Source organism: Labeo rohita, chromosome 21, assembly GCF_022985175.1.
Source record: "Labeo rohita strain BAU-BD-2019 chromosome 21, IGBB_LRoh.1.0, whole genome shotgun sequence".
NCBI lineage: Eukaryota > Metazoa > Chordata > Actinopteri > Cypriniformes > Cyprinidae > Labeo > Labeo rohita.
Window position 1 is genome coordinate 12,195,717 of NC_066889.1, and position 15,606 is coordinate 12,211,322.

At 35.4% G+C, this 15,606-nt stretch overlaps 1 protein-coding gene across 14 annotated transcripts in view; it reads left to right on the top strand.

Annotated features, from left to right (window-relative positions):
* Window positions 1-15,606, top strand: part of nrxn2a (neurexin 2a) — a 497,417-nt gene that overhangs the window by 191,566 nt on the left and 290,245 nt on the right. For 13 of the 14 annotated variants that reach the window (XM_051093387.1, XM_051093386.1, XM_051093393.1 and 10 more), the window contains 2 exons: window positions 13,121-13,240; window positions 15,068-15,449. In XM_051093387.1, coding sequence (XP_050949344.1) covers window positions 13,121-13,240; window positions 15,068-15,449 — 502 coding nt within the window. Of the gene's footprint in view, window positions 1-4,724; window positions 4,810-13,120; window positions 13,241-15,067; window positions 15,450-15,606 lie in introns of those variants that run through there. The other variant, XM_051093400.1, reaches the window with a different exon arrangement.

The window sequence follows — 15,606 nt, forward strand, 5'->3', positions numbered from 1 at the left end:
TATTGGATTTTGGTTACATAAACTAAAAACAACGAGATTAACGATGACAATAGACGTTGAGTTTGGTCACCCAATGTCACCGAATTGTAACCAAATATCAATGTTTTATGACGTTGTATGCCTGCTGGGATGTGTCACGTGACTAAACTTGCAGCATCGTTTTTAAAAGCCTCCGTTTTCACAGTCCACACTACAAATCAGAAACAATGAGTGACGACTTTGGTGAGTCTTTCCAAAAAGCTCAACTTTTCTTGACAAAAACACAGTCTCAGTGTGGACAGAAGGCCAAAACGGAGAGTTAGTGTTTTCAAACAAAAATTTGTTGACAAGACCTTCATTCATTCATTCATAAAAGTAAACTTCATTCAGTTATTATATTTTAAGGGTAGAGTTACGCCGTTTTCACTGCAGGCGTAAGCAGGATGTAAGCAGCACATATTTTTTTCCGGCGCCCATGTTAACAGATTAGAGAGCATTCACACTGCACACAGTGGCGGTGCAGCAGCGCATAGCAGGAGCAGAGCAGAAGTTATTCATGTTATTAATTTGGTGATTACAGTATCTCTGAGGTGGACACCCAACATAATATATGATATTTACCATCTGAATAACCATGTTATGTCAACAAATGGAAAAGTCATCTAGTAATTATCTTGTTAATTTTTTCTGCCTTTTAGCCCCAACATCAGGGGTGATTTTTACCCCAAATACCATACTTTTACATATTCTTTTTATCTATCTATCTATCTATCTATCTATCTATCTATCTATCTATCTAACAAATTGATGTAGAAACAATTTTCACAGTTAATTACAAAGAAACCAAGTAACTGAAATGTTAAAGTAGAAAGGCTGAACTAGTATTTTCTTGTAAAACATACTCCAATATTTGTTTTTATTTATTTTTTTATAACTTGAAAGAAAAATAGTTTGTTTTTGTATCTGTCTGCCTGTCTGTGTCTTTTATTTTTATTTGCATTTTTTTTTTGGATCCTTGCAGATTAGCTTAGTTTCCAAAATAAAAAAATAAAAAAATAAAAATAAATAAATACATAAATAAATAAATATATGGTGCCATTCAAAGTTTTTAAAAGAAGTCTTGTTTGCTCACCAAGGTTGCAATTATACCATCAAATTGTAATATATTGTAATGTATTCTAAAGTATTGCAATTTAAATTAACTAATTTGTTAACTAACATTACTGAGTACTTAAATGTATGGTACTTTAGTTTAGGGACCAATTCTCACGATTAACTAGTTGCTTATTAACAGTGTTGGGGTAACGCATTACAAGTAACGTATGTAATAATATTACTTTTTTCAAGTAACTAGTAAAGTAACGCATTACTTTTGAATTTCTAAGAAAAATATCTGAGTTACTTTTTCAAATAAGTTACGCCAGTTACTTTTTTCCCCCCATTTATTGATTGACAAGTCTCCTCTCAGGAAATTGGGAGTAAACATGATGTTACTGTATTCTAGACTAAATGTGAACATGCATTAATTCATCTCACTCAAAAAAAAAAACTGATTCAGTATTCCTCAAAATGAATAAAAACAGTGAAATGCAAACTCAGAATATGTAGCAACCGTGCAATAATTAAATATGTTAAATAAAACAAATATCCTTTATCTGTTTAATCCGATTTTTTTAACCAGTGTCTTTGCTGCTGACCTTCGATGATGCAATTCAACCATACTAACAAGCAAAAATTACTTTAGATAAACTAACATTTGTGCTTCCTTTTTTTTTATAGCTGAAGAGTGATCTCCTGCATAAATGTACTTTTCTTTCAGCCTGAGGTGAATTCATTTCACTTGTGGTGTAAAATGGCTTTTACATTAGAATTGTTTTATATTAAAAACAAAGAAGCAAGTCCTGCCCAGATTTAAAAAGTAACGCAAAAGTAACATAACGCATTACTTTCCATAAAAAGTAACTAAATAACATAATTACTTACTTTTTCAGGGAGTAAAGCAAAATTGTAATGCATTACTTTTAAAAGTAACTTTCCCCAGCACTGCTTACTAACATGCATATTACTAGCATATTGACTAGTATTCCTTAATCCTACCTCATAACTTAACAACTACCTTACTAACTATTAATAAGCGGCAAAATGGAAGTTTACTGAGGCAAAAGTTAATAGTTTGTTAATAGTATAAGAAGTGATCCCCAAACTAAAGTGTGACCAAAGGTATTACACTGTAACAAGGGAAAAACAAAGAGTGGTAACATTTTAGTATAGGGACCAATTTACACTATTAACTAGCTACTTATTAGCATGCATATTACTAGCATATTGGCTGTTTATTAGTACTTATAAAGCACATATTCTGCATGATTGTATTTTACATCCCTAATCCTACCCAATACCGAAACTTAACAACTACCTTACTAAATATTAACAAGCAGCAAATTAGGAGTTTATTGAGGCAAAAGTCGTAGTTAATGGTTTGTTAATAGCGAGAATTGGACCTTAAAATAAAGTGTGACCCACTAAATTCTATTTTGATATAGTTAAAAGTGTAATTTATTCCAGCAAAGCTGAATTCTCTCATTCATGTGCTGAAATTTATTTTTATATTTATTTTTAAATATTTTTTCAGCATTCTTTGATGGATAGATAGTTCAAAAGTGATGTGCCTTTCAATTTAATTGTGAAAAAAACTTTACTGTCATCTTCGGATTAATTTAATGCACCCTTGCTGAATAAAAATATTAATTTTTTTAATTTAATCTTTAAAACACACAAAAAAAAATCTTTTGAATGGTAGTGTATATATTTGGCAAATTAGTAAGAAGTATTATTGGAAATCAACATTACGCCACAAGTGTTGTCAAATAAGCTTCCCTCAGAGAAATCTGAGAAATTCTGTATAATATTGTGTAATTTGTAGCTAAACGCTAAGTAGCCAAATATTTCATTAACATAATGTAAGATAATGTAGTAGTCAGCTAATATTGATACTTTAATTTGGTTAATTTGGCTTCATACGGGAGAAGTCATAGAAGTAGTATCATGTCCTTGTTTAAATAACAGAGCAAAAATGTGTGGATTTGTGATTTGTCTTTCACAAGTGACAAAAAATTACGAGGCTACAGTATGTGACTTCATCCTCTTTCCTTTGTTTGAGGATTAAAGCTTTTTCCAAGACATTCGAGACTACTAAAATGTATGTCACGTACAGTATTTCCATGTAAATTAGGCCTCTAATTGTGAGATTTGTCTCTCAAGTACTTCGTTAGTCATGAGGCAGTAGGTGTTTGTGCTTCAGGACACGGTTCCCAAAAAGGCATGCAAATCTTTTGCGCACTGGAAATTTTGACATGTTCACCATTCGCATGCGTCATCAAAGATTGTTCATTCATCTGCAATAATGACTCAACAAATTTGGATTTGTAGAAGGTTTTCCTTTAGAAATGTTAAAGTAATTCAAGTGACAAACAGATGATGCATCATGTGCTTGTTTAAATAAACTGAGAGGCATTACACAGCGCATTTAAGCGGTAAGTAGATCCAAACAGATGTTCAGAAGCATGTTTATGAAATATTTAGCTACTAATGTTATGTATGTAGCTACCAATTACACAGCATTTCAAGATTTCCCCAAGAATATTTTCCTACCTCTTCTTAAAAATTGTAAAAAAAAAAAATAAATAAAAAAAAAAAAAAAAACACATTATATAATATAATATAACTTTGCTGTTACTACATTTTAGCTTTGCTGAAATGCTGACCATCCAGAACTGGAACTTTGCTTTTTCTGTGACCATAATAGCATGAATTTATCATCAGTTGCCACCACCAGGTGGCAACAAACACCATATATTACAGCATCAGACTTGGTCTCCTCAAAGTCTCAGGCTTTGCAAATGCTCAAGTACCTTTTGCAGCACCAAATCTACAAATCACCCCTGTTTAGGGAGTGTAACGTCCTTGTCATTAAATACATTACAAAATATAGCAAACGCATTTAATGGCACATATTGAGTTTTATGGCGCGCCTGCTATTTTGAATCCAAAAAGCGATTTATTGCACATCACGCTCGCGGATGATGAATCTCTGCTTGGTCATATGTGGATAAGTACATTCATAATCAGATGAGCATGACCATTTGATATGTTAACCTGTGAAAGTGTTTCACAGTCCCCTCAACGCTCTCAATATTAACTCGATGGGTATGTCAAACATATTTAGACTGATGGAAGTTTTAATGACAGTAAAATGTTAATTGACTTTTAAATAGACAGAAATGCTGGTAGTTAAAGTAAATTATACCCAATTAGGGCCCTCTGCCATCTGTTGGAAGTCTTCTCACCATGATGTGCATTTTAAACAGTTTAGCACAGAGTAGTCATGAATACGAAGCAGATCCAGATGACGTTACCATGCAAAACTCACACATTAATGTTAAGTTAACATTAGGGTTTGATGAATAATTGACATTCTCCAATGCTGTGTGAAGATGTGAATGTTTCTTGATATCTAGCGCTGTATTTGCTTACACGCACAGGTTTTATTTGTACTTGAGTCTTTTATGCTGTCGCAGATTCGAAATGCTGAGTAATACGGCGTACGCGTGCGCTCTTAGACTTAAAAGCAGGGATGGGCGACGATTTAAATTTAATTAACAAGCTGCCAGAAGGTGTAGGACGACAACTCCCCCTCTCTGCCTCCTGCTCGCTTATGCTAGTTTTTTTTTTTCCAAGCTGGAAGAGCTAATTAGAGGGATGATATGACACCGACTCACTCCAATGCAAAGAATGTCACACATACCTGGTCGTTACGAGTTTTACTCACAGGTATTTAATCTATAGTGCGATTTTGAGCCGCAAACAGATTGCCTACCAGATTAATACCAGCTGTTTTGCTCATCCGCGGAAGGTTCATCAGATTTCGAGTGCTACAACACCCCTACAAATAGGCTGACGTTGTTCCTCGGAGGGTCTGTTGACTCCAGCAGAGCCAATTAGAGTAGCCAGCAGCGCAGTCTGAAGGGCTTTGAACCACCATGTCAGGCTCTAGCCGCTCCGCACGATGAAGGCTGAGGCAGCTGCATCGGCCTGACCCATTTTTCCAAGCGCACCCCAGGCGCCTCTGAGCACGCGCCAACCGGGGCCGCAGCGGGCCGGCAGCAGGCGCTTCTCAAAACCGTTACTTTAGCATATTATCGGCGAACGTTCACCGTGAGGGATTCGGTGTGTGTACTGTCGTTTTAAACGTGTGTACCGAAGCACCGTATTGTTTTGTTTCTCGGCCGTAAAACTCCTGAGCCTGTAAGATGATTATACACATGCCCAGGGCCAATTCAATTTCATTTCAATTCAGTTTAAGTATAATGCGTTTGTCTCATGTTACACACAAATGCTCAGACATCACCAGTCACTCTGTGTTATAATGAGCAGAACTGCTACAATTGTTTGTTTTTTCACTATTGAAGCAGTGTTTTTAAGACACCGAAGCAATGTGGTTTGTATTTGTAAGTGACATGTAAGAGTGTTTTATACGGTAGTTTAGACAATAGCAACTGAACTGGCAGCTGCAGATGAAAAATCGCTTTTAGCAAACACACATACTGTAAGCGGCGATGCGATCATGGTGTAAATTTAGCTGTTGGGGAAATCCATATGAATCAACGAAGAAAACAGATTAGTTAAGAGGACAGGAAATGGCTGTTTAGATGAAACCAAACAGGCATAAACATACGTAATATTGCTTTTGAGTTTAGCTGTTAGATGAATTAGCTTCTAGTTGCAGATATTTCCCAATAGATTAGACTGTATGTTATATGTGGTGTCTTTCTTAACCCTTTCACTGGTGAGTTTAAAAAATTCTATCTGACCCCCCAGAGTGATGCTGCGTCCGAAATCGCATACTGGTTAAGTAGGTACTACATTTAAATATGAACGTACTACCCGACCGTTAAAAAGTACGTTCTATATAGTATGAATGTGGGTAGTATGAATGGAATTCGGACGTACTACATCCGCCATATTGATGTTGTCACGTGTCATGCGTCGTCACAACAGCGCGAAAATTTAAAGAGACTGCTCCACTGCACGAACACCAGCACCGGCAATGTTCGGCGTTTTAACGTTGATTGGACAGACAGCTCAGAGAAGGCGTTGGTCAGCTGCTCGCAGATCACGGCTTCGTAGACAGCTTCTAGATTATTTGTCAAATAACGTTTCGATTTACAATGTTTAAACTTTCAATAAGTCATCCGTTTATTTAGATTGTGTTAAACAAGTGTAATTTAATCACAATAAACAACGTTTTTTTCCTGAGGTACTTACACTCGAAATGAGCCGCGTCTCCACCTTCCGCCATTTTTCGAATACAACGCATCCTCTCCCGGAGCCTCATGGGATAGGAAAGTGTCCATGGTATGCGTACTACAGAATTCGGGCGGAAGCAGTAGGTCATCCGGGTACTTCTCGCCTACTGAATTTCGAATACTATGAATTCGGACATACTACTCGCCTCGCATACTGTTTTTCGCGTACTATATAGTAGGGAAGTATCCGATTTCGGACGCAGCATGAGTTTTTTTTAGGCGACCGTTATTTTAGAACGTTCACTTTATTGTTTCCATGGCGACGCGTCATGATTGACACCGCAGTCACTATAGCGCTGTATGACAGACGTATCGCTTTTATTTCGTTTTTCCTTTTTTATTCAAAATATTCACACACTTGCTTACCATGACTTCAACTATCTGATATTCCGATTCACGAATACGTGTAAGTGAGTGTATTTTGCCGTTTTAAAACCTTTATAAATAATCTGGATCGTGATCTATATCGTGAGATGGGCGCCGCCATGTTTGTTCGCGCTGTCTTTCAGAGAGTCCTGTCAGCCGGATTTACAGCACGTAAATTCACCGGTTTCTCCCGAAATACATGCAAGTAAGTAGCTGGTGAACTGTGAAAGGAATGGAGTTTATTATATCATTACTTACATTATGTGTATCTGATATAAATCAAACACGTCGGCAAATTATACTTGAATGGATTGTAATTGCTGCTTCCATAGACATCCGTGTCTATTTTACAAACTATAAATGTATTGTTTTACTAGTACTTATGTGTATTTAAATTCCTGAAACCTAAAGTAAACGTTAAGTCGTTGAAAACACTGCTCAATTGTGATTATACAGTTTGAATTTGGCAGTTGCGTGACGTCACCAAACGTTCTAAATCCCATATGTGGGACCGTACCGCTCAAAGGGTTAAAAGACTGACCAAGATTATTCATAATTAGATTATACATAATGGCTGTATAGTGGAGGTCTTTTGAGTGGTCAATACATTGTTCCAGGCATAACATCCATGATGTGGTAACAGTTCTGATGTGACCAATTTATCATTTTACTTTCATTTTATGTTTTTGTTGCACCTTTGCATTCAAATACGCACGCGTATCATAGGCGTTTCCTCCGAGGAGGCAAGAATATAACAGTATTACAAATTATAACATTAAAAAATGTATAAATCACTAGTTTTTCTAAAGCGACTCCAGCAGGTAAACTTACAGAGGGAGTCCACATCTCTCTGGCCTCCACTAAGCCCTAATTTTAACAGATCCCCTAAAGCATGCTGTGAGTTTAGTGGGGGGTAATTGAGAATGAATAGGGAAAAAAAGACATGGGAGATGATATGATTGGATATGAATGGTCATGTTTGGCTGTTGATTGGTTCATGAGATAAATCTCTGATCCCTCTTGTTAGCCTGCATTCTGCGTTTGCGAATCAGTCTGAATAAACAATATAATGGCGTTAATGGGAAGACTGATTTTTAAAAAGTAAATAAACAACTATATAGCCACGTTGTTACGTCAAAATAATTTACTCACTCTAATGTCATCCAAGATGTTCATGTCTTTTCTTTCTTCAGTCGCAAAGAAATTAAGTTTTTTTGAAGTAAACATTCCAGGATTTTTCTCCATATAGTGGACTTCATTGGTGCTCGACGGATTGAAGGTTAAAAGTGCAGTTTCAGTGGCACTTCTTCAGGGTGTTAAAGAGAAAAAAGCTGAAACTTTTTCACAGAACCTTGCAAAAGCAGCATGTTACAATGGTGAGGGAAAACTGCATATAATCACAACCATACAGTCTATGGTCACAACCATAGGTATATATATATATATATATATATATATATATATATATACACTACTGTTCAAAAGTTTGGGGTCAGTACATTTTTATTGTTTCTTTTTTTTTTTTCTTCTTTTTTTTTTTAAGAAATTAATACTTTTATTCACCAAGGATGTATTAAGTTAATAATTAAAAGTTTATTAAAAGTTAATAATAAATAATTTACATTGTTATAAAATAGTTATATTTTGAATAAAAGTACTTTTTAAATTATTCATGAAAAATCCTGAAAAAAAAAAAAAAATCACAGGTTCCAAAAAATATTTGGCAGCACAACTGTTGATATTATTCAACATTGATCATTCTAATAATAAATCTGCATATTAGAATGATTTCTGAAGGATCATGTGACACTTAAGACTGGAGTAACAGCTGATAAAAATTCAGCTTTTCATCACAGGAATAAATTCTATTTTAAAGTATGTTAAAATAAAAAACATTATTTTATATTGTAAAAACATTTTGCAATATTACTGTTTTTTTTTTTTTGTTTTTTTTTATATATTTTTAATCAAATAAATGCAGCCTTGATGAGCATAAGAGACTTCTTTAAAGACTATTACAAGTCTTACTGACCCCAAACTTTTGAACGGTAGTGTATATATGATAACAGCAACAACGTTTGTCAGGCGTCTAAATTGTCAAAGATTAGATCTGTTTTTGCAAATAAACTCTTCATATATACTGTATATACAGTCATGTGAAAAAATTAGAAACAGTGTTAAATTCCATGATTTTCTGTATCAGGACATAATAAAAAAATAGATTTTCCTTGGCAGCTCTTAAAATTTGGAAAATCAGATGAACCTCAGATAAGCAACATCGCATGACATATCATACTGTGTCATTATTTATTTAAAGAGCAGGTCATATGTTTTTTTAAAGTGTCCTAATATTGTGTTGGTAGTCCACTACATCAGGTTAAAATGCATCTAAGATCAGAAAACATTGCGATTTTCTCAGAATATACATTTATACGTATAGTCATTTCTTAATGATTTAGAAATTTTGAGCATGTAAACCCCTCCCTTCCCTATGCCTACTCTGCTCTGATTGGTCAGCTGGCCAAGCCTGTTGTGATTGGCACAGAGAGGAGTACTTGAGCAAGTTAACAAGTGCTATTATTTGTGTTGTCAAGTCTGCGGGTTTAAGCGACCCCAATAACATCATATTTAGTCCCTTTTGGAATGTGAATTTACCAGGGGAACCCTGACAAAAAGGGCTGTTTTTGAGAAGCAATTGGGTGGGAAAACCTGGCAGCCCTGCACCTTTTTTACATAAAACAATAATATAGTGCACCAATCCATTGTAATGACATAAAAATATTTTGTTTAACACTTATGGAAGCAAATCGTACCAACAGCTGAATTTTAGCTGCTAAATTGTGAACACTTCACAAAACAATAATAGTGGATACGTTAGCCGAGTGCTAACGTGACTGATGAAACTAAACCGTTTGTAAACCAAAATATGAAAAAAAGTTACATTCTTTGTTATTAAACAAAGTAATTAGAATATTGACAGTCTACACTGACACAGGTAAGACAGTGATATCGTGGTTTACCTGGAAACCTAAAGCTGCAATATGTATACATCGCATGTTAGCACAAAAATAGATATTTTGAACACTCACTTAAAAATGTACACATAACGTATCAATCGTATTTACAGCTTGTGGTTCGGAGACGCTTATTAGTCCAAATAAAGGCGATAAAAGCCAAGATTAGATAAGCAGTCCTCAGTAAAATGACGAATTGTATTGCTGGTATCGTGGAAGAAATTATTTTTAACTACTGGTTCTTCACATCGTCATCTTTCGGCAAAGAAAACAAATTTGCTGTCACAGTGCATAACACAGCGTCTTCTTGATATGATGTAAATACAGTAACTAGCGGAAGTGTTTGTGGGCAGGTCCGACTGTTTGCATTTCGCGGGCAGGTGGGATTATGCTAATGTGTTATCCAGTGACGTAGATCGGTAACAGGCAGAAGATTCGAAAATAAGGCATTAAAGGACAGCTGTTACAAACTGCGAAAAAGATATTTTCCGAAAACCCATATGACCTGCTCTTTAACAAAAATAAAGCAGAATTTGAAAAGACGTGTGTTACAAAGTTAGGACACCCTATGATTCAATTGGCCTGTAAATCCACTTTTAGAAGCAATAACTTGAAGTAATAATTTTCTGTGTTATTTTATCAGTCTCTCATCATTCTAAAGGAATTTTGGCCCACTTTTCTTTACAGCGTTGCTCCAGTTTATTGAGGTTTGTGGCCATTTGTTTATGCACAGCTTTCAGCACAGCATTTCAGTCTGGACTGTTGCAACACCTTGAGTCTTTTACTTTTCAGCCATTCTGTTGTAGATTTGCTGGTGTGCTTGGAATCACTGTCCTGTTGCATGACCCAGTTTTAGCCCAACTTTCCAGCATGTGTGACTTTTGGTATAAGGTGTCTGTGCTGATATGCTCTTTAGGTTTTCATCCCCACTTTAGTCTTGTCTGTTCAAAGGACATTGATCTGGAAGTCTAATGGTTTGTTTAGATGCAACTGTGTAAGCCTAAACTGTGCTGCCATGTTTTATTTTAGATAGAAGAGGCTTTCTTCTAGCAAGCCTTCCAAACATGCCATACTTGTCCTATATTTTTCTAATCGTACTGTCATGAACTTTATAATTTAACAAGCTAACCGAGGCCTGTAGAGTCTGCGAGAAATTCTTGGGTCGTCTGCCATTTCTCTGAGCGTTACGCGGTCTGATCTTGGAGTGCATTTGCTGAGACGTCCACTCCTGGGAGGATTGGTGTCTGTTTTGAATGTCTTCCACTTGTGAAAAAACTTCCTCACTGTGGAATGATGGACTTCAAATTCTTTGGAAATGGTTGTATTACCCTTCCCAGACTGATGGTGGGTTTTTATTATTTCCTGATACAGAAAACCTTGGAATTCAATAGGGTGTCCTAAGTTTTTTCACATGACTATATACACACACATTATTTCCATTTAGTCATTTAGCAGATACATCAAAAGTAACCTAAATGAAGACAATAGAAGAAATCAAACCATCAAAAGAGCAATATTATGTGTGTCCTACTTAGTCCAACACAGTCCACGTATTTTAGTGTTCTGGTATTAGAGGGTACATTTTTTTTATAATAAATAAAAAGAAAACAAGAAAATAGAGTAGAAAAGAATAAAGAACGCTAGTGTTGGAAGGTCATTTTTTTAATAAATAAAAAGAAAACAAGTAGACAGAATAGCAAAGTGCCAGTGTTAGAGGGTCAAGTGTAGATAGAATAGATGCGTCTTTAGCCATTTCTTGAAGATGGCCAAGGCTCATCTGCTCGGATTGAGTCACTCCACCAGAAGGGAACAGTATATACATATACAATAAAGTTCAAATGTGTGGAGTCAGTAAAATTTATTTCTCTTTTATTCAACAAGGATGCATTAAATAAATCAGTAAAGAAAAAAAGTAAAATTCAAATAATTCAAATAAATGCTGTTATTTTAAACTTTGTTCATCAAAGAATCTTAAAAAAGTGTACACAGTACACAGTTTCCTTAAAGGAGAAGTCCACTTCCAGAACAAAATTTGACAGATAATGTACTCACCCCCGTCATCCAAGATGTTTATGTCTTTTTTTCTTCAGCCGTAAAGAAATTATGTTTTTTGAGTTAAACTTTTCAGGATTTTTCTCCATATAATGGACTGATATGGTGCCCCGATTTTGAACTTTCAAAATGCAGTTTAAATGTGGCTTCAAACAATCCCAAATGTGGTTGTAAATGATCCCAGCTGAGGAAGAAGGGTCTTATCTAGCGAAACGATTAATACAATACAATTTAAATACTTTTTAATCTCAAACCCTTGTCTTGTCTTGCTCTCCCTGAACTCTGTGTATTCTGCCTCAAGACAGTTAGGGTATGTCTAAAAACTCCAATCGTATTTTCTCCCTCAACTTCAAAAATCATTTCAAAATCATCCTACATCGCTGCAGAAGTACCGACCCAGTCTTTGCAAAGTGAACATGCAAAGAAGATTAAACACCCTCAACAAAAAAAAGGTAAAGCAGCAATATAGGACGATTTTGACGTTGAGGGAGAACATGAGATGGGAGTTTTTCGACATACCCTAACAAGACAAGCATTTGACATTAAAAAGTATATAAATTGTATAATTTTTTTTTTAATAACCGATCGTTTCACTAGATAAGACCCTTCTTCCTTGGCTGGGATTGTTTATAACCGCATGTGGGATCGTTTGAAGCCGCATTTAAACATTTTGGAAGTTCAAAACCGGGGCACCATATCAGTCCATTATATGAAGAAAAATGCTGAAATGTTTTCCTCAAAAAACATAATTTCTTTACGACTGAAGAAAGAAAGACGTGAACATGGATGACAAGGGGCTGAGTATATTATCTGTGAATCTTTGTTTTGGAAGTGGACTTCTCCTTTAAGGACTCAAATACAGGATTGACAATGATATTCTGGTGCCATGTGGCCTAATATAACTGTTACTATGTGTAAAAAACTTTTAAAGAACCTTATTTTTCTGAAGGTAGAATATCAGTGCTGGTCCATATGTCTGAAAGACTACACTATATATACCCCATAGAGGCTAACAGAAACAGTTAGCAGAACAGCATATGTACGTGTCACAGTTCTCCTTAAGGAGCGTGTCAGTATGTGTTTTTTGTGTGGGCGCCTGGTTGTGTGAAATGTAAATGTGCGCGTTTGAATGTGTAGGTATGTTCGTGAGTGTCGGTATGCGTGTGTGCACTCTAGAAACGTTTGAGTTTGTAGATATGTCTTGTCAGTTCACTGTGAGTATGTGTCTGTATTTGTATGTGTATGTGAGGTGAGAGCACCAGCAGGCCTGTGAGGTAGACTGTGCTGTATTGATAAGACACGAGGCTTGCAGCGGTGTGTGACTTTGGCCCTCTCTCTCTGCAGGTAAAGGACCGGAGACTCTATTCGCAGGGCATAAGCTGAATGACAATGAGTGGCACTCTGTGAAGGTGGTGCGCCGTGGGAAGAGCCTGCAGCTCTCTGTTGACAATGTGACCGTGGAGGGTGAGAGGAAGACCTCACACACTGTATACGTACTGTATATGGACACACAGACAAGTATTACAGTTACAGTTGAGCTTTAGTGTGCATTTGCATAGGCGATACAGTTTTAATATGTATGTCCAAATATAATCTATTTTTTAAAAGCCTGGGGTCTGTAAATAAGATTGTTTTTGAAGAAATTACTTTTCTTCATATGTTAATAAACAGTGAGATTAAAGACATTTCTAATATGACAGAAGATTGATATTTCAAATAAAAAAGCTGAAACTGTTCTTCTAAACATTCTATTCATCAAAGAATCCTGAAAAAGGTTAGATTTTTTTTAAAATATAAAATAAAAAAAATCTATTAAAGAAAATGAAAGAATAATAAATTAATATTTTTATTATCATCAATAGTGACAGTAAAGACATTTCTAATGATTTTTTGAAAATTATTATTTCAAATAAAAACGGTTATTTTGAACTTTCTATTCATCAAAGAATCTTGAAAAAGAAATTACTCTTCATACATTAATAGTGAGAGTAAAGACATTTCAAGTATCACAAAAGATTCATATTTCAAATAAAAAAACTGTTCTTCTAAACCTTCTATCTTATAATAAATCCTGAAAATGTTATATTTTTTAAATATTTTTTTAAAAATCAATGAAAAAAAATAAAGATATATATATATATATATATATATAAAATGTTATTAATCAATAGTAAGAGTAATTAAATTTCTAATGTTCCAAAAGATTATTATTTCAAATAAAATACTGTTCTTCAAAACCTTCTATTCATCACAGAATGAAAAAAAAAAAAAAAAAAAAAAAAAAATTAATAACTGTAGGGCACATTCAATTGATTAAAAGTCACAGTAAAGACTTATACACACAAAACATAAAAAAACATTTCTAATAAAAGCTGTTATTTTGAACTTTTTAATTAATGAAATACATTTAAAAGAAGACATTTTCTTAAGCATCAAACCAGCTTATCAGAATGATTTTTAAAGGTTCATGTGACACTGAAGACTGAAGTATGGCTACAGCACAACAATAAATTACATTTAAAATATACTTAAAATATACTGAACAATATACTGATATTTTTAACAATTTTAATAATTAATTTTAATTATAATGATCACAATTTTACTGTTTACTTTGGTAAGGGACTTCTTTCATAAATATATATATATATAAAAAAAATCATACCAACCCCAATTTAAGTAAGTAGTACATATAATACAATGCACTTTACAAGACATTGTAAAAGATCTTGTTTCAGTCTGAATGAAATTGGACTTTTAAAGTGCATGTAAACACACTTACTGTATCTTTACCAGGTTTTGATCCATAAAGTGACTGGATAAAAAGAGACATTTCAGACATTTTGTTGATTGCAGGTCAGCTCCGTTACTTGTAAAACTATGAAATCTAATTGGCCTAAAAAGATTTTTGAATCAATCCTTTCAGACTGTTTTTGTGAAACAAAACATTTGACTCAAAAGAACAGTTTGCTAATAATTCAGAAATCAATATTTCTATAATGACTCAAGATTTTCAGTAAGTAACAACTTAGATGTTATTACGATTCTCACGGATTTTCACATTCAGTGTACACATACTTGCTTGTGGTGACAACTGAAAGACTATATATAGTACAGTTTTTTAGGTTTCGATTCATCTTGCACATTGCAAGTTCAGCGTTACCGCACATCCAACTCTGAATTGAACATCAAAAGCTGTACTTGCCTTGGGATGGGCTCAGGCAGCACGCCATTCCCTCATATCATCAGCTTCCAGACCTGACTAATCGAGCGTGTTTGGTTCCGCCACAGGCCAGATGAGCGGAGCACACACGCAGCTGGAGTTCCACCACATAGAGACGGGCATCATGACCGAGCGGCGCTTTATCTCAGTCATGCCTTCCAACTTCATCGGCCACCTGCAGGGCCTCTCTTTCAACGGCATGCCGTACCTAGACCAGTGCAAGAACGGTGACATCTCCTACTGCGAGCTCAACGCCCGCTTCGGCATGCGCCGCATCGTGGCGGATCCCGTCAGCTTCCGAAATCGAGCCAGCTATGTGGCGCTGTCCACCCTGCAGGCCTACGCCTCCATGCACCTCTTCTTCCAGTTCAAGACCACCAGCCCAGACGGTCTGATGCTGTTTAACTCTGGAGACGGCAGTGACTTCATAGTGATCGAGCTTGTGAAGGGGTGAGTGAGTAAAAAAAAAAAAACGGATTTTTTGTCCAATCAAATGCTCTCGAGTGAAAAAGACCCTCCTCCTGCATAGAACGTTTGACTCCGCCCTCAGCTGCTTCAAACTAATCAGAGTGAAAGCTCACTGAATAAAATTTGTTCATTATTAAAG